This window comes from Bubalus kerabau, chromosome 23 (genome assembly GCF_029407905.1).
Source record: "Bubalus kerabau isolate K-KA32 ecotype Philippines breed swamp buffalo chromosome 23, PCC_UOA_SB_1v2, whole genome shotgun sequence".
In the NCBI taxonomy this organism is placed as follows: Eukaryota; Metazoa; Chordata; class Mammalia; order Artiodactyla; family Bovidae; genus Bubalus; species Bubalus kerabau.
The window spans coordinates 39477165-39500037 of record NC_073646.1 but is presented as its reverse complement, the minus strand read 5'-3'; the positions used below and the strand labels follow the sequence as shown (position 1 = coordinate 39500037).

The following is a 22873-nucleotide window of genomic DNA, read 5'->3' as shown; positions in this document are numbered from 1 at the left end:
GTGTTGAAGCGGCCACAGACTGCCAGCACTTTCTCGCTGCCCTGGGCGAACATGGCACCAGGCTGGAGTTGGCCGTGTTAATTTCTCAGTCGTGTCTGACTCTTTGTGACCCCACGGACTGTAGCCCTCCAGGCTCCTCCATCCATGGAATTCTCCAGGCAAGAATACTGGAGTGGGTTGCTATTCCCTTCTCCAGGGGATCTTCCTGACCTATGAACCCAAGTCTCTACATTGCAGGCAGATTCTTTACCATCTGAGCCACCACGGAAGCTGTCCTCCATGGCCATTTAGCTGCATCTCAAAATTTAAGTATGAATGCCCTTTGACCCAGCATCAGCACTTCCAGGGTTTTATCTCGTATCAACTGGTACCTTAAAAATCTACATAACTGCACAGACACACGTACAGGAATCTATGTTGCAGCACTGTTTGCAACAGTGAGAAGTTGGAAACAGCCATTGATGGAGGAGCTCCACAGGTGATGATGGTATATCCACAAAATGAAGATGCTACGATGGGGCACTTCAGAGTGAGGAAACTATGTCAGGTAAGAAAGCGTGTATCATGGCTAGATGAAAAAAGCAAGTGGTATAGAGCATGTAAAGCATGTCCTGAGTTTTAAAACATTTCCATGTGAAGAAATGCACTCCCACACCTGCAGCAACCGTGGTATCTGATGGCTGGATGTGGTGGGACTACAGGAAGAGCGTGTACTTAACTCATTTTTGTACTGTTGGAAATTTTACAACTAGCATGGGTTTTGAAATCAGGGGGAAAAATTAAATAATGAACAAGGATCATAAAGCTTTATTTAATAAATATAATCCAAAACTTCAAAATATTTTTATTCCATATGTAGCCAATTAGGAAAAGAAAAAAAAAGTTATAAGGAAATGTTTGAAGGGTTTACGTGGAAGGGTGTCAGGAGAAAAGGAGGAGGATGGGAAGATTCAAGTGATAAAGGTTAAGTGGAGACCAGAGGGTGCTCAGGACCTCACAATTCTCAAAGCGCCGCCTTCACGGGCCATGTCTCACAGGGCCCTGGGGGCTTCCAATCCTCCTTGGCCTTGATGCGAGATGCTAAACTGACATTTGTGTAATGAATCAGGACTCCAGAAATTTGGAAATCCTCTCAAAACCAGGGAGGTGGTCTACCTTTTCTTTTCTATAACCATCAGGATTGCCTTATTTCCCCCCTAAAATCAAGTATCTGGCTGGACAACTGTACGCTCTATCAGGGAATAACTTTTCTGAAGAGCCTTTAAGCTCCTCAGGGCCATCCAGTTTACACTAGGTCTTAATGTCCATCTGCTACTGAAATACTGGGTTCTGTTCTGATGCTTCCAAACCACATTTGAAAAGAGAATTGACTTCATAGTTCATACTTTTCAATTCCCTGGGGAAAGGATGGGAGGGTCAGGTCTGGTTGCAGGGACACCGTGTGGTGAGAAGTCAACGAATCAGTTCAAAGGAAGGTGCCTGAGGTGCAGGGAGGTGAGCCCTGGCCTGGCACAGAGCAAGCGAGCCTGGATAAACCTGTGTGGTGCTGGGGCCTCAGGAGAGAGGTCTGGACCACCAGGAATGGGGCCTGGCCAAAAAACACTGAACGAGGCTATATCCCAACACAGGTGTGCGTATTACAAGGAGTAGGTGGCAGTGTGGAGGCCCGCTGGGGACTCCTGAAAAGGCCTGGTGGACACGGGCAGCAGGGGTTGAAGCTCTCTTGGGCTGACTCCGCACAGGCCAATTCTAGATTCTGAAAAGAGACACTCCTAAGATCATCTGCAGAAACAAGACGGGCCTGAAGCCCTGCAGTGCCTCCCTGAGGGGCCAGAGAAGGGGCAACAACACGGAGTCCAGGCACAAGGCTCGTTTGTCCACTCTTTATTAAAGCTAGGTCCTTCCTCCTGCCAACAGCTGCGGGGCGGGGCTGCAGGTCTGTGCTCAAGGGCTGGGCCATGCAGAATGGGCATGGACCGGACCCCGGCCAAGCAGGGCTGGCCCACCTTGCCCTGGGCCCTTCCTGAGGTGCCTTCCCACAGCGGGAGAGAGAGGCCAGGGACAGAGGGCACCAGCCAACACTGCCGGCGCCTCCCTGGGAACCCCTGTCCTCCTCACCACCCACCCCACCCACTCCACCCCCATCAGCCAGGCTAATAATTCTCACCACCACCATCTGGCAGTCCAGGCCCTCCTCCCACCCACCAACTACGGTGACTACGCTGCCTCCTACCGCCCAGCCTCTAGCAGCCTGGCTGCCGGCTCTCAGACCCCACGGCCACATCTACACTAACACAAAAGGAACTAGGTCTAGAAGGGAATAAGGTTGCTTCAAAATTTCGGTTTTCTGGCCCCACTCACATTGGCCAAAAAAACATCAAGGGGGGGTGGGGCAGGTGTCTTGCAGGTGACCTGGTGGCTTCAAACGGCCGGCCTGGAAGGTGGGTGCTGGCCGCGGGCCTTGCATAGTTGGATACTTGGTCAGTCACTGAGCCACGGGCTCAGGTGGGAACCCCCCAAGGTGGACGGCTTACCACCCACGCTGTGAAATGGGAATCAAAACGGAAACACTGCTGGCTTCTAGTGTAGAAGGACAACAAAGGCAGAGTAAAAGGAGCCTGGGGGTGGGGGGGGTGGGCGGTCATAGCCCTAAGTGACCTTGCTACCGACCTCTGTCACTTTACACTGGGTTATTGGATCTAAGTGAGCCACGGGCTCAGAAGAGCAGGGCCCTGTATGTCCCCCCCCGTGCGAGCAGAGGAGCCGGGAAGCTGAAGGCAGCACTGTGGGGGAATCTCTGAGTGTGTGCCTCCAGCTGCCAGGGGTAAGGGCACCAAAGAATTCCAAGGGGGAGTTAAGACTAAACCCCACACCACCAGGCTGGATCTCCGCGCTCAAGTGGGATGAGCAGAGTGAGGACCCTGGAGAGTAAGGCTTCAAGGTCCCTGGGGACCCTGTGGACACCTGCTACCCCATCCTACCCCACACGGGGCCACGGCTTGGTTTCTGGCTTTTTTCTCCTCCTTCCAGATTCTTCAGGCCATACAAGCAGTGGAAATAAATATCCGCGGTCACAGAACAAAAGCTTTCCCAGTGCAACTCTGCTTCCCCCGCCCCGGATTAGGGAGGAACACCGTCCTCTGAAAACCCACGAGGTCTCCCCTCGCCACGCACAGTCCTTAACGCTTCCTGGACATACTCTGAAGAGCCAGGAGATCCCTGAAGTCTCCCGCTGAGGAATGGGAAGAAGTCGTCAGCCAAACCCCTCGACCACCCCACCCTCCCTTGACGCAAGGCCTTCCCCTCCCTCGCCGTTATGTTAAACCCCCGTTACTCACTCACATGCCACCTCTCCCCTGGACCACCCAAATCGAACCCGGGTAAAATAAATAACATCGCCGGCCGTCCCCACCGCGTGGCCTCACCGCATCGATCCAGGGATGTCGCAGTCTCCTGTCGGGGTGGCCGCCCCTGCCCCATCGGCTCCGCGCGCGGCTCGCCTCGCCCCCCGCGCCCCCCTCACGGCCATGCGAGCTCGGCGGCCGGTTCTCTAGGGCCGAGCAGGAGGGAAGCCTGAGGCCGGTGCACCGGTGCTGAGGGTAAGGCACCGCACCAGGGATGGGGCCCTCGGCATCCCCCGAGGCCAGAGGAGCAAAGGGCCTGCGGCCTAGCGGCCTGCGCCTCCGTCAGAGGCCCTCACAGGATGGTCTCCTCGTAGGCGCCTGAAGGCCCCGCGAAGGCGGCCGTCGGCTCGGAGCCAAAGCTCGTTCCACCCGCGAACTCCAGCAGGGTACTGCCGTGCTCCCCGGGCCCGGTCCCTGTGCCCGCGCTCGGCGGCCCCTTGGCGGGCGCCTCGGCCTTGGGCACGGGCGCCGCGGGCGCCTGGACCGGTGCGCCCGCCGTGCCGCGGTGCGTCTTCATGTGGGTGAGCAGGTGCGAGCTCTGTGAGAAGCGGCGGCCGCAGTTGGCGCAGGCGTAGGGCCGCTCACCCGTGTGCGTGCGCTGGTGTGTCACGAGCACCGAGCGCTGCGAGAAGCGCTTGCCGCACTCGGGGCACGGGAAGGGCCGCTCGCCCGTGTGGCCGCGCCGGTGCTTGGCCAGGTTGGAGCGCTGCGCGAAGCCGCGGCCGCAGTCGGTGCAGCGGAAGGGCTTCTCGCCCGTGTGCGTGCGCCGGTGCCGCTTGAAGTCCGAGCTGTGGCCGAAGCCCTTGCCGCAGTCGGGGCAGCGGTGCGGCTTCTCCTCGGCGTGCGCCCACTGGTGCCGCGTCAGCGCCGCGCTCTGCCCAAAGCGGCGGCCGCACTCGCCGCACGCGTAGGGCCGCTCTCCTGTGTGCGCGCGCCCGTGCGCCGTCAGGTGCGCGCGCCGGCTGAAGCCCGCGCCGCACACGCCGCAGACGAAGGGCTTCTCCCCCGTGTGGCCGCGCACGTGCGCCGCCAGGTGCGAGCCGCGAGCGAAGCGCGCACCGCACTCCGGGCACGGGAAGGGCCGCTCGCCGGTGTGCGTACGGCGGTGGCGCGCCAGGTGCGAACCGTACACGAAGCTCTTGCCACAATCGGCACAGCGGTGCGGCCGCTCGCCCGCGTGGTAGCGCTGGTGCTTGGCCAGAGCCGCGCGGCGCCCAAACGTCTTGCCGCAGTCGGAGCAGATCCACGGGCTCTCCTCCTCTGCTAGCGCGGCGGGTGCCGGCTCCGCCAGCAGTCCCCCGACTGCAGGCCCGAACGCACGCAGGCCGCTGGCGCCTCCAGGCCCGACCCCACCGCCGAAAGGGTCGCAGGCCAGCCCGGCGCCCTCCACCAGGGAGAGCCGGCCCCCCAGGGGTCCGGGCAGGGGGCGCCCGTCGGCCGGCAGCCGCTCCCCGAAGTCCGGGAGGCCGAGGATTGGAAAGCCATCCGGGTGGAGCCAAGACTTGGGGTGCATGGGAAAGTGGAAGCCGAGCGGGTGTGAGGAAGGGCCTTCGCCCTCCCCCAGGCCGTTGCCCAGCCCCAGAAACCGCCTGTCCGGTTCGGGGTCGTCCTTGCTCCGTGGGGTGGGCGCCTCCACCGCCGCCTCTCGCACCTCGGCTTCTCCCTCAGTCTCTCCGTCCGCCTCATCGATCTCGGGCCCCTCCAGCCCCTCCGGCCCCACCTCGGCCTCCTCGGGCCCTGCCGCAGGCCTCGTCTCGCTGCAGGGCTCCCGCCGAGGGCCCTCGCTGCCGGGCTCCGCGCAGCCGCCACCCCGTCGATGGCGCTGGAAGTCAGCACGGAGGCGGAAGGCCTGGCCGCAGTCGGGGCAGCAGTGGGGCCGGTCAGCCGTGTGCACCGCCTGGTGCCGCGCGAGCGCCGAGCTCTGGCTGAAGCTGCGGCCACAGTGCGGGCAGGGGTAGGGCCGCTCCCCCGTGTGCGTGCGCTGGTGCGTGACCAGGTAGGAGCGGCGCCCAAAGCCCGCGCCGCAGAAGGCGCAGCGGTAAGGCCGCTCACCCGTGTGGATGCGACGGTGCGTGACCAGGTGCGACTTGTATACGAAGCGCTTGCCGCAGTCCGGGCATGGGAAGGGCTTCTCGCCGGTGTGCGTGCGCTGGTGGATGGCCAGGTGCGAGCGGTACACGAAGCCCTTGCCGCACTCGTCGCAGCCGAAGGGCTTGACCGCCGCGTGGTAGCGCTGGTGCTTTGCCAGCCGGGAGCGGTGTGGGAACACCTTGCCGCACACATCGCACGTCGTCTCCGGGCGCCCAGCTGGCGCGGCCACCGCGGCCGGGAATGCCCAGGGCGCCAGGAGGCTCGCACCCGGCTCCCGGTCAGGCAGAAAGGGCTTCGACTCAGACCCCGGGGCCAGGACCCCGAGCCCGCCGGGGTCCAGACCCCAGCCCTCCGGAGTCTGCGCAGAATCCGAGTCATCAGGGCCCCAGGTCCCAGGCACATCGCCCACTCCGTAGGCCGCCGACCACAGCCCCGGGGGCTCGTTCTCCTCCTCTGCCACCTCTGCCAGGAAGTCTTCATCGTCATCCTCCTCATGGTCCTCTATGTCGTCGGTCCAGAACCAGGCCCCTGAAGGCGACGAGAAGACCACAGGAGAGATGAGAAGACACCATGCCAGCAGCCCCTTACCGGCTCCTGCAAGGAGCTGTTTCTGTGGGACCCCAGGCTCCCGGAGCACTGGGCTGAATTCAGGATGCCTCCATCCCTACCCCAGGTAGGAGGAACTCTGCAGACAGGAGAGTTCTCTGTCCCTCCTAGGAAGGCTGGTGTTCCTTCCCTTCTCGAACTTGCCTCACATGGCCTCAACAAATCCCTTTTCCACACCTCCAGCTCCCTCCAGGGCTTGCCACCTCACTGAAGAACAGGGACACCTACAAAGTGGGTGACGTTGCCTGGGGGCTCCTGTGAGACCACAGGCCAGAAAAATAGATTGAGATGCCTGCTCTGTTTTTCCCAAAGCCCCCTGTCTCCTGGAGAACCCCACCTCCTGGCCTGCTTGGCCCAAGGCAGCCAAGACCCCAGTGCCAGTACGGCCGGGTCACGGAGGACTTGACTTTGTGAGCACCTAAGCTTTGCTCAGCGTCTCTCTGGCTCTCGGCCCCTCTCCCCCAGCCTCAGGCTCCCACCCCCAGAGCAGAACCAAGAAAGGCTGCCCTGAGCCAAGGACCTAAAGGGCCTGGAGGCCTCAGCTCTCTGCACTCACCCTAACTATGCTCCGGCTATTCTGCCGGCAGAGACGAGCCTCCCTGAAGCCTGTTTGTTTTTTTTTCCTGAGCCATTGTGCACTTGAGAAATGGTCCGAAACTAAGACTGGGTGAGCTACAAACATCTTCCCATCGTAGAAGGCCGAGGACCCGCCCCAGAACCCCGCAATCCCATCCCTCCTCCACCAGCAGTTTCCTGATCTCACCCTTCAGTGAGGAGTGCAGACACAGAATCGGTTTATAAATGGGGTGATATGCCTGCCGTCATGATACACCCAGGAGGGAACTGGTATTTACAGAGCAGGCGCTACGTCACACAAGGAACCTGGCCCGCAGCACCCCCGGTGCTCAGAGCACCTGTGTGCCACCTTCCTCGAGTGCACTCTGCCTGCGTCTGTCTACCACGGCCACGCACCACGCAGTCCACCTCAGAATTCCAGCACCTGGAAGGATCACTCCAGGTTGTGGTGGGGACAGGGCTCCCCGAGTTCCCAGATGCAAGCCTGTTTGGGATTCGAGTGAGGACCCATCAGGTCTACTGGTGAGGCTGGAGCTGGGGTGGAGGAGGTGCTCTGACAAAGGGCTTGGGGCTTTCTCCACTGCCTCTTCCAGGACCCACGGCGCGGAGTGGACAAGTGCACCCTGGGGAAGGGAGCCTGGTACCTCGTCTCCCTGACATGTCCATTCCTGAGGACTCTGACACCAGGTGAGGACTACCTCAGCCGGGGCCATGCTCCAAGCCTGACAACCTGCCCATACTTCCCCCCGAGACATGTGGAGAAGGGGGACACACCCAACCACATGTTCAGAGACCAGCCAATGAAGACCTGCAGTCCCTCTGTCCCCAGGTGGCATTTCAGAGCTGGATCCCTGAAACAGGGCACACCTCCCGCTAAGACCCTCTGAGAAATATCACCTACATCCCAGTCTCAGCCTGGAGGCAGCAGCAGCATTTCTTACCAGCCAGAGGCCTGCCCCCCAATCCTGAAGGCCAGGAGACATTCCCACAGGGACCCAGAGAACCTGGGGACCCAGGGCAGGAAAGCCGGCCCACAGCACAGTGGAACGTAAGGCCCGCGGCCTGAGCCCACTGTGGGCGAGTGACTGAATCACTACTTTAAAAGTTGATTTTCTCCACTGTCAAGTGAGACCAATCGTTCCTCCCCTGCTATTTCACAGAGCTGTTATGAGAATAAACAGTATACGAGGAAATACTCTGAAGAGTACACGTGTAGGCACAGCACTGTTATGTCTTCCTGTATTTAATTTAAAACATCTACACGCTGCTCCAGGTACGTGAGTGGCATGAGACGTCCGGAGCCCGCACGAGGCAAGCATCACCCAAGACTAAAGCAAACACACGCACTGTGCCCGGGCCTCCCCTGAACCTCCCGACCTCCTGGAACAGCTCACAGACCCCGCGGAGCACCGCCATGGAACCAACAGTCCAACAGCCTTGGGGCAGGAAACTACAGGTTTCCTTCAAACTCTTTATTCTCCACCCGACTACAAAATGAGGCCCAGAAAGTTGGTGGAACAGAGCCGGGTCCGGGCTCTCAGGAGAAATGCACCATCCTGAACACTGCCCTCTGGAACGCTGGCCCCCGGTCCCAGGCCTCCCAGCGAGAGGAAATGGCCGAACGGGTGGGGAAGCCACAAGAGCTGACCCTCAGGCACACAAAACCCACGAGAGGGCAGGGCAAGGAGAGAGCATTATTTTTAAAGACTTGTAACAGGAGCCTCAAAGTTTGCTACAGACTCCCCAGCCCTTGGGCCTCTGCAGACTGGAACCAAAAGGAGCCAACTCTCAAAGGCAGGGATAAGCCCCCAGCGCCGTGCAGTCCCCAAGGAGCCCCCCAACAGTGCAGACCAGCAGCACCAGGCCCCTCTCTGGGGCTGCAACAAAGGTGCAGTCTGAAGTCTGCCAGAAAACCTGCGAGACTCCGTGTCACGCTCACCTGTGTAGACGCCAGTGACGATGTCTCCCTCCTTGGGACGCGGGCTGTCTGGGACCCACGGCTCCTCTCCTTGCTCCAGCCGGAAGATCAGATCCGGCTTGGGGACTGGGTATCCTGGCCCAAAGAGAACAGGCGGCAGCTGCAGGGCTGTACTCGCACCCCGACCCGCATAGCCCTGCCTCCACCGCTCCTGTCCCATCCCTTCCAGAACCTGCCTCCCCACCTCCCCGCTGGAACTCCCACACCCCCCAACTCCCCTGCCAAGCCCCCTCCACACACCACCCTCCGCAGGGGGCCCCACCCCTCTCCTCTGCCTCCAGACTCCTCACCCCTTGAGGCCTCTAAGGGGAGCACAGAGACCAGCGCTGGGCCAGCCACTCCCCAGGACATGGAACCTGGGCCACGGTGCTGCCGGGCCACAGTGAGCCCCCTGTGACACATCCTGGCCGGAAGCCAGGCTGGTCCCCAGGGCTTCCCTGGGAGGTGAGCTGGCACCAGCACCCCCTTCTCCAGGATCCTCGGGCTCCACAAACCACCCTCAGACCGCTAAGCCCCAGGCAGCTGTCAGGCTAGGATGCCTCCTGCGGACCGAGGGCTCTGCTCACCCAAGGACACCAGGATCCCATAGTTTTCCCGCATGACCTCCTTGTAGAGCTCCCGCTGGTCCGCGTCCAGCCTTTCCCACTCCTCCAGGGAGAAGTACACAGCCACGTCTTCAAAGGTCACCAGCCCCTGGGAAACAAAGCACCCTGGCCACTGCCCTTCCCTGACCTGGGTGAGAGGCAGGGGCGCACCCCCACGGAGACAGGATGGGAGATCACTTTGGCGGGAACTGGGCTCGCCGTGTAATGTGGGGCTCACGGGGACACAGCCCAGCACCCCATCACTGGCAAGCCTACAGATGCCCGGCGGAACTAGGGGCTCCCAGGCCTCACCCAGGCCGGTCTCATTCAGCAATCAGGACCTCAGACTCAGAGAGGGAGATCGCTCAGCTCAGGTGGGGCAGCACGGGGTCTCATGCTGAAGTCCCAGGACCACGACGCCCAGGACCCCTCAGCTATGCTGCATGGCCACCTCACCCCTCCCGCATCACTGTCTGCCTCAAGCCAGGGGTCACATCAGCGGTGTGAGAGCTCACGCCGGGGTGGACAACTGGCACCAGCAGAGTGTGGGCACTGGTGCCCAATCAGGACAGTGGCCTGGGAAGGGTCAGGCCCAGGACAGCAGAACCATAACCCCTGGGCTTCAGACTACTAATAGTACTACTACTAAGTCGCTTCAGTCGTGTCTGACTCTGTGCGACCCCATAGATGGCAGCCCACCAGGCTCCGCCATCCCTGGGATTCTCCAGGCAAGAACACTGGAGGGGGTTGCCATTTCCTTCTCCAATGCATGAAAGTGAAAAGTGAAAGTGAAGTCGCTCAGAGAGACGGCCAACTGCTTCCCGCGGCCCTGACCCCGCTCACAGCTGGGGCTGGCCTGGGACCCACAGAGCCGCTGCCCTGCCAGCAGGGGGTTTCCGCAACAGGAGGTGCGGATCCCGCCCCCTCCCCCTGCCCCGGAACCCCTGCCTGGTTAACTGAGCTCCAAACCAGGGGGCAGCTCACCTGAGACGCAGACGTCAGGGAGTCGACCTCGTCCTCGTCCTCCTCCTCTTCGTCCCCCTCCCCCTCCCGCTCCAGGTCCTCATCCCTCGGCGTGGCTGGAGCCCGGGAGGCCTGCAGGGCTGAGCAGAGAGACTCTTGAGAGCCTGGCTTTAGCCTCAGACGGACACGTGTCCATCCAGCCAGGATGGGCAGCTCCTGGCCACGCCCCCTTTTCAAGTGCGGCCGGCTGATCCCGCAGCCCCGGCTCTGCCCTGTCCAAGAGCTCTTCCCGGCTGCCCCCTAAAGCCCCCTGAAACTTCCACCCCAGGGGTCAGCTCCTTTCTCTTACCCTTTTCCTGAAGGCCCAGCGACTCGGTGTCCCTGCTGCCGCGGGGGCACTCCTGGGTTCCCGACGCTGGACTCTGCTCTTCTGCCAGCGCCGCCTCCACCGTGCCATCCACCTCCACATCTGCGTCCACCACCACCTCCACCAGCCGCTCCTCCAGCGCCTCCACCTGGTCCCCCTTTCCTTCCTCCTCTTCTTCCTCCTGGTCAGGACCACACTCTGATCCGTCCAGCCTCTCCAGCTGGGCGGCGGGCGAGTCTGGAGTCGTGCGAGGGGCTGCCATCGCCTCTGCCAGGAGCCTCAACTCCGCCTGAAACACAGACAGTGACGGTGACGCGTCGCCCCCACGCATCTGCTCCGGGGCCCTGCAGCCCTCCTGGGGAGGCGGGGTTGCTCTGCCCTGAGGTGCAGTAACAGGGCACCGGGCACCAGGACAGGAGAGCTTTCCTTTCCCCCTGAGCGCTTTCTCAGGGGGGACAACCTAGATTCTGTCCCCAGAAATGCTGCCAAAGAGCCCCTCACTGTGAGCCCCGTTACTCGGCCATGGCTCTTTCCTAGGAGCAGGACAGGCCTGCTGTGAACCACCGTGCTTTCTTGGAGTAAATTGGGGATTAATCCTGCATTTTTTTATCCACAAGGATGTGGAAGCATAAAGTCCAGGCAATGTGCCAGAGGGTGGTCCAGCCTGTGTTTAGCTGAAAGGGGTGCACGCAATCGCTTCTCGGCCTTTTGGCTAAGATTAAGTGAAACGGGTGCACACAGCCTGTGAGGAACAGCCCACCCGATGTATGAGTGGAGGAGATGCTCACTCAGCTCTGGACACACAAACCCGGCAGCAGGGAGTATGGGAGCCAAGGTCTGAGCGTGCGGGCCACAGCCCTGGGCGGGGAAGGTGAGACCACCCTGCTGGGAGCACCTGCTCTGCCAAGCCTGCAGGTCAGGCCCCTTTGGCATGTGGCACAGCCCTTGCCCCTCGTGCTGTCCAGGGCACCTGGAAAAAGCTCAGCAGGTCATGGAAATCTGGTTCATCGCTGGACCAGCAAAGGTGAAATAAAATGCCTGGTGACCCTGTTCACGTTTAGGGATCCGAGAACCCTAAGTGTTGAGTCATCAAATCTCCGGTGACTCACAGCACCTGAAACTCACGTGGATATCACTGACGGCTCAGCCAGGCACTCGGGAGGGAGGGGGACACAGCCACACTGCCTGGGGCACAGAGCCTGGGGCTGTGGACCCAAGACGGACGGGATGCCGAGCCCTGGGGCCACTCCTCTCTCCCACCTGCGCATCCTTCACCAACCCCAGTGGAGCGCCGGGGACAAGACAGAAGCACAGGCTTTGAGTGCAAAGCGCAGAGGCTAAGGGCCATCAGCCAGCGTGGCTCATCAGTCTCTCAGACCTGAATGGGGTCACTTCCAAAGCGAGCCAGATCAGATCAGATCAGATCAGTCGCTCAGTCGTGTCCGATTCTTTGCGACCCCGTGAATCGCAGCACGCCAGGCCTCCCTGTCTAAAAGTGAGCCAAGCCTACTACAAACACAGCGACCCCAGGATCCTGGGCAGAGAGTGGGAACCCCAGAGGATCAGAGGACACCAGGGCCCACCCCGGCTCGGCCAGCTCTATCAGCACACGGCGTCCGCCGCAGAACCCCTAAACCAGGACGGGGCCCCCACAGAAAGGTGCCCCCCAGTCATGAGAACAGTCCAGACCACTGGGCACCTCCTAGGAGAAGTGCTCACTGATTAGCTCTTACCACAACTCATCACGTCTCTTTTAATAAGGCAGCGTGCGCTCATTTTTCCCAAGTGCTCTGAGCTGCCGCTTTAAAATTCACACTGTAATTGGGAGGGAACTCTGAGCATTCGCACAGCTCCTCCCAGAGACCAGGACCCAAGTCCAGGGGCACATGAGCACCCAGAAGCCACCTCTGTCCTGACTCTCACGCTGACCCCGTTCTAGGCCCCGTATCACTGGACCAGAGGTGCCGGTGGTTGGAACTACACCCAGGAGGGCCACCCTCCGCCCCAGCCACTCACAGAGCCCGTGTCCTCAGTCTCCGTGGCTCTCTGGCCATGTGAAGGTGCCTGAGCTGTAGAAACACATGTGCACGTGTCACCTTGGCCGCCTGCAGGAGGACAGAGCCCTACCCAGCACTCAGGGCGTCAGAAACGCTCAGCAGAGGTTTCCCAATCGCCACTCACCTCAGGCCCAGAGGGAGGCTCTTCTCATCCAGGCCTCTGGCTGCAAATTCAGGCTAAGCCCAGATGCCATGCCAAGCCCAGCAGAGCCCCTCCTGCCTAGCTCTCTCCCACAGCAGGCGCCCCCAGGCTGGGCCTGCACCTGAGGACTCGTGGCTTTGGAATAAAGTGACCCTGTGCTCGTTCCACCTCGAGACATTTGCACATGCCGCTCCTGTTCTCTGGCACTCTCCTTCCCTCTTCGCTGGGCCTTTGGAGGCAGCCCCCATGGGCTCCTATGACATGCACAGTTCCCGGGACTCTGCGCTCTCAGCACCTACATTTTAATACACTTATTGAAGTATCTGCTATTGCTTGTCTCCCCAAGCACACAGTCGACTCCAGGCGGGCAGAAGCTCCCTCTGCTCCTCTCTCAAATCTCTTCTGTGCCAGACAGAGTGAGCACTCAGATATTTACCAAAGGAATGATTCTAAAGCCTGCGGTCAACGCAATGAACATAAGCTTTTTAAGACTCAGTATTCTGGCCCCACTATCACGTTCCGGAACCGACTAATTGCTGTTGAGGGTCCTTCACCCTGGAACCCACTGGTGGTGCGTCTAAGGAGGTCAGGCCCTGAGGGCTCTTCTCCTAAGAGGTGCACCTGCTGGTGACCAGGGAAGGAAAGACCCGGCTGCCATGGAGACGGCAGTCACCCTCCGACGGCCCAGCCAGGCATCCCTCCATCCTGACCCAGTATCTGGAATAGAACGGTTCTGAAAAAGTAACTAAGAATCTTGGGTGCCAGGTTTCTTCTGCCTCCCCAGGCCAGGTATATGCTGCACACTCTCCTCTCTTCTCTTTCCAACCTGCCAGACCACCAGACACTCACCTCCTGGCATCCCGCTCAGGTAAGCCAGGTAAGCGACCTGATCAACATAACCCTGCAGGTCATCCCAGACCATTATTGCCTGGGAGGTGGGGCGGGGCTGCACCCTAGGGTACCATGCTGCAGAATTTAGAACAGGGTGGAGGGGGGCGGTGACAAGATGCCTGCCCCACAGACAGCAAGCGGCAAACTTGGGAAACTTTCAGCAACTCTCCACTGAGATCCCACATCCAGGGAACCTGCAGGGAGCAGCAGGAGGAATGGGTGGGCGCAGGGGCAGCTGGGGCCCTTCCTACCCTCTGGTGGCCTCACTGGCCCCACCCGTTATTCAAGGCCTTCCAGGCTTCCATCTTCTTCCTTGACTACCAGGATCCTCATTGCTTGTCCATGATTTGGGCCCCTCTACTCTCCTGGTGTGCCCCTGGTGCAGGTGTATCTGCGGGGCCATGCCCGCTGCCCAAAGGCAGCCCCTCACCTGGCAGCCAGCGCCCCAGACCTGCCGACACTTGTTGAACCAAACCCAGCACCAACGTCTCCCCACACAGGCATAGCAGGGCCTGACCCTGCATACCTCCCCTCTCCTCTGCCCACTGGGTCCTCCTCCAAACGCCAGCCCCTCTCCCATCTCTGCGACCACACAGGGCAGCCCAGACCCCATCTGACCCCAGGAAGGACCCCATTCGATCCCAGGAGTGAGCTCCGCAAGCTGCCTCCTGGGGGTACAAGACTCGGCCAAGCTGCCCACCGGAGCCTCCATTTGAAGAGGGAAGACCCAGACAAGGCCCCCAAGGTCACTAAGCAGGCTCGCGGGGGGCGCCTAGCCCAGCCATCTCTACCCCTTCAAGGGGCTGATCAGGCCCCCGCCTCCCGCGGAAGTAGGGGCCAGGCCGTGACAGCCCCTCCTGGATGGGTGTGTCCCGGGGGCGGCCGCGGCCCAACCCCCGCCCCTCCGGCCTAGACCGTGGAGGGCACCTCCCAAGAGTAGCGCGCGTGTGTCCTCTGCTGCCCGCCTACACCGCGCTGCCCACCCGGACCGACCCCGGGGGTCGGAGCCCGCCCCCATCGCGCAGGCCGGGGCGGGGGTCCACCGGCTGCACTGAGCGTGGGCGCGGCCGCCCAAGGCCAGGCCAGCGCGCCGCTCCGGGCCCCCCCACCCCAGGTCCAGGCCAGGTCCGCCCCTCCGCGCGCCGCGATCTCACCGCGGCCTCGCGCGCCGGCGTCGAGGGGCGGCGCGACCCCGACCCCACGCCCGCGCCCGGCCCGCCCGCACCTGCCGCCCGCGAGCGCCGCCCGCCGGCCCAGCCGCGCACTCACCGCGCCGCCCGCTCACCGCGCGCGCCAGCCGCCGAGCCGCCGCCGGACACCGGGGCCGGGCCGGGGCCTGCGCGCCCCGCGCTACACAAAGTGACGGCCCCGGAGCTGCGCGGCGGCTGCGGCGCGTGGGCACCGGAAGTGCCTCCGCCGGGCTCCGCCTCGCCAGTGCCCACGGGGGGGCACTTCCGGTCACGCGGGGTCCAGCGCGGCCTCAAAGGGTCGTGCGTGGGGGGAGAGGACGCGCCCCTCGCGCGAGGGCGCCGTCGGCCTTGGGTCCGCGCGCTCGTGTGCACCGGGACCCCGGCCTTGGGGCCCGCGACGCACCGCCCCCGCGCCTTCCCAGGACCCAACCCCACCTCCGGAGACCCCCCGCCCCGCCCTGGCCCTGGAGACGCCCGCCGGGTCCCTGGCCGGACCGCCGCTCCCCAAAACCCGCGCAGCCTCAACCGCGATTCCAGGAGCTCTGCTGAGCGCCAGAGCCGGCTGGCTCCATCCCAGGCCCCGCGATGGTGGAGGGAGGAGGTGACCCCTATGAGTGGCCTCGGGGAGGCGTCGTGCAGGCCCGCGTGCCCTCAGATCCGGACGGGGCAGGGCCGATCCCTGCCCGGCAGGGGCCAGCAGGACAAGAGCAGGTGGGCCGGACGCCCACGGCTCGTGTGGGGCCAACTCTGGCTAGAAGGTAGAGGTGGGGGGTGTTCCCAGGATGGAGGAGGACGCGGACCGAGGGGGCCAGCCATTGGGCCGGGTCGCTAGATGAATGCAATAAGCCCTCAGATCTGGAAGCTTTCCAAGTGACCAGGAAGAGGGCTCGCTTCTAGGAAGGGACGTGTTCCCCCAGCAGAGGGAGGCGGGAGGGGGAGTCGGCCGCCCAGGAGGTGTGAGACGGTGAGGTGGGAGACTCAGGGGATGCCCACAGCCCTCCCCAAAACTTACCTGTATCTGCCCCCCGCCCCCCAGGGCCACAGCTACTGTCTTATGGTGACGTCTTGCACCCACGGAGGTTGGGCCCTGGGCCTTGCCCAGCTATCATTGCACTGGTACCATTTTTCTTCTATTTTCACTAATGCCCACCCACCCCCACCCCTTAAGACAGGACTGTCAACATCACAGCCTGACTGGGCTCTCACAGGGTTCATACCTGCTTGAAGTGACCGCTTCTCCCCTCCAGACCCTCGGCGTCTGGCTGTGGGTCTGCTCAGACCACGGAGGACTCAGACCTGCCTGCACAGTGATTTCCATCACAAGGAGGGGAAAAGTGTAGCTGTGTGTGGTGATGAGGGTTAACTCAACTTACTGTGGCAGTCATTTCACAGTATACATCAAATCGTTACATTGAACACCTAAAACGAATACAGTGTTATATGTCAGTTATATCTCAACAAAGCAGAGATATATATATATATAGTTTCCCTGGGAGTGATTAGGACTTTGCCTTTCAATGCAGAGGGTGAGGGGTTTGATCCCTGGTGAGGAAAGTAAGATCCCATACACCTCGATCCCAAAAAGCCAGAACATAAAATGGAAGCAATACTGTAACAAATTCAATAAAGACTTTAAACATGGTCCACATCAAAAGAAAAAAATCTTTAAAAATTGAAGGTCTCATTAAAAGATGGCAAAAAAAATCAGTTCTGTCAGTGTCACGCCTGTGGTTTGCAGGATCCCTCTCTGGGCCCTGAGAAGTGACCAGCCCCTGTGAATGAGACTGGGCTTTGAGGTTCTCCATGCCCACCGTACCCCCCCCCCAGCTTTCTGCAGGCCCACTTGTCCATGGCACTCCCCATCTGGTCCTGTGGGCCTCTGTGCTTTGGACTCCGGGACCCTCTCTCCACCCCGCTTCACCCCAGGTGGTCCCATTGAGAAGCTCTGAAGGGGAGATAACTCAGGAGAGCGGCAGAGCCAGGAAAAGGGGAGCAATAGGAATGGAGGCACCAGAGACTGGCACCTGGACCTGAAGGGGCGGGCGGGGAAGGAGGCTGGACGTGGCATCACCGAGTGGGAGCTGGGGCTGTGGGGGAGGGGTGCGACTGGCCCCCTCCCCCTGCCCGGCGCCAGCCTGTCCTCCCCTTCCCACCCTACCAGTGCTGCCCACTGGTCAAGTCCACTCCTAATGTGAGGGACAGGGGATGAAGTCAGAGTCATGCACCAGAACCAGATAGGAAACAAATGGGGGAGGAGGTGGTGGTGATTTAGTTGCTAAGTCATGTCTGACGCTTGTGACTCCATGGACTATAGCCCGCCAGGGTCCTTTGTCCACAGGATTTTCCAGGCAAGCATTCTGGACTGGGTTGCCATTTCCTCCACTAGGGGATCTTCCCAACCCAGGGATCCAACCTGGGTCTACTGCATTGTAGGCAGATTTTTAACTGACAGGGATTCTTAATGGACTGGGAAGCCCGAACTGGGGAGTGGGCAGGTGAAACAGAACTGACAGCTCATCCCTGTCTTCGAACCCTCCACCTCATCCGGCAGGGACCCCATGGCAACGCAGCGTCTGCTCACATGTCCTCTTGGCCTGTTCCCACCTGACCCCTCCCCTAAGAGCCGATTTCTTCCTCTGATCTCTGCGGATGTTCCCAGCTGTGGAGTCCACTAACTCTGCCCACTGGGCGGCGCCCCCCCGCCCAGTCCCTACCCGAGTCTCCTCCCTCAGCTGACCACCAGCCTCTCGAGGCCAAGGAGAGGCTGCCGCCCTGGGCCCTGTGGTTTCCTCCCCTTCCTGAAGCTCTCCTCCCCACACCTCCACCCCCAGAGCCTCTCCTTCATCCTGCCCTGTGACAGGCAGAGTCCCCAAAGCTCGGCCCACGCAGGACAGAGTGAGGGTCCACATGGAGGTCCCAGAGCCCACCGTGTCCAGTGTGTCACAGATCACAATGCAGCTTTCAGTCCTCCTCTGCCTCACGCCTGTGAGGACTGCAGGGGCCAGGTGTGCTCAGGGCATCCGCCCACTCGTCTGTAAGAATCAAACCTGAGCCACTTGCCAGGCTCCTTAGTGTCTGTTTGTTTTGGAATCAAATACAATTCCCCACTCTTGTGATCCCACCCGATTCCGTTCCTACACTCCACTGGACCTGGATTGCTTGTACGGGCCTCGCCAACAGCCTCAGACTGGCTGAGCCTCTGCAGGTGACCCCCTCCCTGCCCCGCAGGCCTGGCATCACCTTTGTGCCTACTCAGAGCTGTCCCAAATGGACCACGCTTGGGCCTTGCATGATCTGAAGTCACCTGGCCTTGACTCTGCCAAGCACCTAAGTCCTGAGCTGCCAGGGGTCACAGCTGGCTGCCCGAAGGTGCCTGTGGGCACAGACCCTGGGGCAGGACCCCTGCCAGGCGGGCCTGTCTTCATGGGGTTCTGGGGAGCCAGAGACCCAGCTTCCAGCCTTGACGCGCCTCCTCCGCTCCCCGTTTCCTGCATCTTGCAGTGATATTCCTCGAAACGTTGTGCAGCCCTGTGCTTGGGCTCCAAGAACTCAGCAGTCCTGGCCGCTGGCCTCTCTGGCCACCTCTTCCTGTGGGTTCTCAACAGCATCCTTCGAGCCCTCTGAGGCCAGCTGCCTGACCCCTGCTTGTCCCTCATTCTCAACGGGAGTTTTTGGTCTGGGTGTATGTCCACGCATTTACACTCGGCCGGTACGCGTTGTACATGGATGAACGTGGGACCCTGTGCTCACTCCAGTTGGTGGGGACTGGGGGAGATGGGGCCCCGTGGCTCACCAAGCCCTAAGGATCTTGTCGAAGCGTGTGAGAACCTTCTGGGGGCAGAAGGGCTGCAGGACGAGGTGCGAAAACTGATGGGGGAGGAGGCTAGCAGGGGTGAGACCAGCAATGGAAAAATCCAGGCCTGTGGGAGTCACTGTGTTCCCAAGAGAACCTGATGACCAAACTGCTGAGTCTAGACTCAGCTAAGGCGCCAGCCCCAGCCACAGGCAGGCTGGGCTTTGGGATGATCTGAATTTACATTGAAAGCGTTAGTTGCTCAGTTGTGTCCAACTCTTTTTGATCCCATGGACTGTAGCCCACCAGGCTCCTCCGTCCTTGGAATTCTCCAGGCAAGAATACCGGAGTGGGTAGCCATTTTCTTCTCCAGGGGATCTTCCCGACTCAGGGATCGAAGCCATGTCTCCTGCATTGTAGACAGATTCTTTACCATCTGGGGCTTCCTGGATAGCTCAGTTGGTAAAGAATCCGCCTGCGATCCAGGAGACCCCGGTTCGATTCCTGGGTCAGGAAGATCTGCTGGAGAAGGGATAGGCTACCCACTCCAAGAAAGATCTCCTGGAAAAGGGAAAGGCGACCCACTCCAGTATTCTGGCCTGGAGAATTCCATGGACTGTATAGTCCATGGGCTCGCAAAGAGTCATGAACTCCTCCTGCACCTGCAGGTCTGGGGAGGGGAAACACAGCAAGGAGGGGTGCAGGGCCTCCCGGCCCAGAAGACAGCAAGTCCTGGAGTCTTAACTGTGAGAGCCATATGGGGATGTGGTGAGGAGGTCCCCATGCCTTCAGGGGACAGGTGGCATTTCAGCCCAGCCTGAAAGATGGCTGGAGACTGGGACGCAGAAGGGACAGGGGAGACCAGGCCTGAGCAAGACCTGTTGGCTGGAGGGACGGGTGGGGGGACTTGAAGCAGGTCTAGGGAGGGGGCAGGGCCCCATGACAGCTGGCAGCCCACAAAGGCATCGGGTAGAGGTGGGTCATACTTGTTAAGATGGATGGTGGGGGTGGGAATGGCAGGGGTCCAGGTGGGTGACTGGGTGCTATCCAAAGGCTGTTGAGGTGACCCAGGTGGAAAGTGGCAGGGCTTCAAGATGACAAAATATCTTAATCCATTTAGGCTGCTATAACAAAGTCACCATAGATGGAGGGGCTGAAACATTTATTTCTCTCAGTTCTGGAGGTTGGGAAGTCCAAGATCAAGGTGTTGGCAGATTCAGCGTCCAGTGAGAACCTTCTTCCTGGTTCAGAGCCAGGGCCCCCTTGCTGAGTCCTCACATTGGGAGAAGGGTGAGTGATCTCTCTGGAGGTCCCTTTATAAGGGCACTAATAGCCTTCATGAGGACTCCACCCTCATGACCTAATCACATCCCACAGTCCCCCTCCTCCAAAATGATGGAATATATTACATTGGGGGTTAGGCTTCAACATGTGAATTCGAGTTGGGGCTAAGGGGCAGACCCAAACATTCAGTCTCCGGCACAAGATGAGAGTTAAGCTATGGAAATGGGAATGGCCAATAGGAGGGGATCCTGATCACTTTGGGAACATCTCTTGGTTCTGCGATTGTGACGCTGCTGTGATGGACTCTGCCCATCATCCTTGCAGAGGGAGCCCCTCCCTGCCCCAGCCCCCTGTCAGATGCCTGCACCTGCCTGGGCATCAAGTCCATTCTAGCCCCTCACCCAGCGGTTCAGGGCAAGCGTAGTTATGCTGGGCCTGGGTACAGGGCAGAGGGCAGAAAGGAAGAGCAAACAGCTCCCCCCCCCCCACCCCGCAAACCGCAGCCTGGGTACAGACAGAAATGACAAAAATGTCCGCCAATCAGGGGCAGAGGTTCAGGTCCAGGCAGAGAGGAACAGGCAGGGGTGGAGTGTGGACTGCAGACAGAGGAGGCACAAGCCAGGTATGCAAAAGACTCCCTTCTCCACCAAACTTTTAGTCTGAGCCTCATCCACCTTGGGGCTCCCGTGTCTGTCTCTGCATTGCCCAGTTTTAGCAGAAACACTATCAAGTCAGTTTTGCCAGAATCCTCACCCTGGATATCAGATCACCGTCATATCTGATCAGAGTCCTCACCCCCACCATTCCCTAGGTGATGTCTGAACACCCTGGCCTGCCTTCAGCAAGAATCCTGTCGGGTCTGTTTAACCAGAATTCCCCCCACCCTGCCCCTAATGTTCCTTTCCTCTTAGTAATTTTCCATCTAGCAGTTTCCTCCTACCTTGCACATTGGCTGTGAATCTCTGCTTGTCCTTGTGGTGTTCGGGATTGAGTCCGCTTCTATTCTGAGCCCTCTTTTCTCCTATTGCCTTAGGTCTTGAGTACAGTTTGTTTTTACTGCTTTGATCACTGTCCGGCTCTGGCTCTCTCTGACAGTGGCACTACTGTCCTCTCCCTCGGGCAGGGGTGTGTGGAGGCTGGATGGAGACATTGGTCAGCGCTCCTCAGTGTCAGACTCTTTGCCAGCCCACAGCATGAGAACCCAGAAGGAATCCAGGGGGGCTTCCTGCAGGAGGTGTCAGCTAAGCAAGGCCTAGGAGCCTAGTGTGAGTGAGCTCTGCCCAGCTGGGGAACCAGCCCCTGAAGTCAGTGTGCACCTGGGGATGAGTCTGTGCAGAGGTGGGGCTTACTCAAAGCCCATATGCTCAGACAGAGCCATCCTGGATCTCACAAATTCCAAATGTCTTGTAACTCCCACATGCCCGTGTCCCTGCTGGTGAACCACAGGAAGGCTGACACTCAGAATGAATTCATGACAGGCACTGGATGGCTGACAGCCTCCTCAACACCAGCATGCCCCGTGGAGGGCAAGGCAAGAACTAAGCAGATGATGCCCCCACTCCTGCCCTGAACTCTATTTCATGCATGCATTTTCATATACATCCCCCAAGCTGTTTACAGACATACAGAGTGGAAATTTTATTAAAGCAAAAGTATAAGATTTGTTTATTGGAAACCATTTGATTTCTTACATCTAATTTTGATGAGCTTAAAAGTTACTCCTTGGGAATTCCCTGGTGGTCCAGTGGTAAAGAAATCTGCCTGTGTTGCAGGAGACCTGGGTTCGAACCTTGGGTCGGGAAGATCCCCTGGAGAAAGGAATGGCAACCTACTCCAGTATTCTTGCCTGGAGAATCCCAGAGACAGAGGAACCTGGTTGGGCTATAGTCCATGGGGTCACAAAGAGTTGAACATGACTGAGCAACTAAGCATACACACACACCAGTGGTTAGGACCCTAGTTTTCCAAGGCAGGGGGCATGGGTTCAATCCCTGGTTGGGGAACTAAGATCTCTGCATACCACACGGTGCGGTCAAACATAGAAACTAAATAAAGTTACTTCTTTTTCAGGTGAATTTGAATGGTGCTGCCAGCACCAAAGGGAGAAATCAGGGGTGGATTGCTCCACATGGACTTACTGAGCCTTAGATCTTTGGAACGTCCAAGTCTAGGAGACTAAGGAGTCCTCAGGTTCAGAGCTTTGGGGAGATACCTGCGTGGTGGCTGATGTCACCGCCTTGGATAGAGTCACCTGGAACCCTACCAGACTCGACCTGCAAGGGAGAATCCTAAGGGCATCACTATGCCCTTCTACCATCTGGGGGCCTCACAAAGTCCTCATTTCTACAATGTCTAAACTTTTAAACCTTGGGATAGTAGAAAGCCTTATCTCATAGAAAATCCAACCAGAGGAAAGAATATGTGTTGGTTTCTTGCTTTAGATGCAACAAATATATTCCAAGTGCCTACTGTAGGTTAGGTTTGTTTGCAGGTAATATTTTACCTGCTTGACATACAACAACCGGGAACAATGGATACTCTTGCTTCTTTGTTACAGGTAAGGGAAGTTGTCACGTAGTAACTGGCAGCCAGAATTCCAATTACCAAGTCCTCACTAGAGGACCATCGCTAGTTTCTAAAAGATGCCAAGCTGACTCAAAGGAAGCAAAGACAGTACTAAGGGTTGAACTCTTTTCTGTTTTATAGATTTGACTTTACCTTTATTCCCTGGAGAGTCTTCATTTTACCAGAGACTTCTGAGCTTAGCCAGCCAGTCCCTGATATGGCATAAGTACAGCCCAGGGTCAGTCCAGAGATATTTACCTGATAATAAAGAAAAATGACAGCCTTCCCTACTGCCATTAATGTGACTAACACATCCCAAAGAGACAGGAAGGACTTCATACTTAGCTCCTCTGTCTCACACCAGTGCCCAAAATAGGTAAAA

At 59.4% G+C, this 22873-nt stretch overlaps 1 protein-coding gene across 1 annotated transcript; it reads right to left on the bottom strand.

The window, feature by feature from the left end:
• Positions 1 to 3431: 3431 nt before the first annotated feature.
• On the bottom strand, positions 3432 to 15066 carry ZNF316 (zinc finger protein 316). The gene is made up of 6 exons (XM_055561765.1): positions 14929 to 15066; positions 10552 to 10858; positions 10224 to 10342; positions 9222 to 9348; positions 8617 to 8730; positions 3432 to 6023 (listed from the first exon to the last, which is right to left on the bottom strand). The coding sequence occupies exons 2-6, from the start codon at positions 10829 to 10831 to the stop codon at positions 3697 to 3699; spliced, it is 2967 nt and encodes a 988-aa protein (XP_055417740.1). The 5' UTR covers positions 10832 to 10858; positions 14929 to 15066; the 3' UTR covers positions 3432 to 3696.
• Positions 15067 to 22873: the final 7807 nt, after the last annotated feature.

Coding starts and splice junctions, on each gene's coding strand:
- ZNF316 (XM_055561765.1), bottom strand. CDS start 10,831: ATGGCAGCCCCTCGCACGACTCCAGACTCGCCCGCCGCCCAGCTGGAG. Junction 10,343..10,551: donor GCTGGGCCTTCAGGAAAAGG/GTAAGAGAAAGG, acceptor CTCTCTGCTCAG/CCCTGCAGGCCTCCCGGGCT. Junction 6,024..8,616: donor CGTCACTGGCGTCTACACAG/GTGAGCGTGACA, acceptor CGTCGCCTTCAG/GGGCCTGGTTCTGGACCGAC.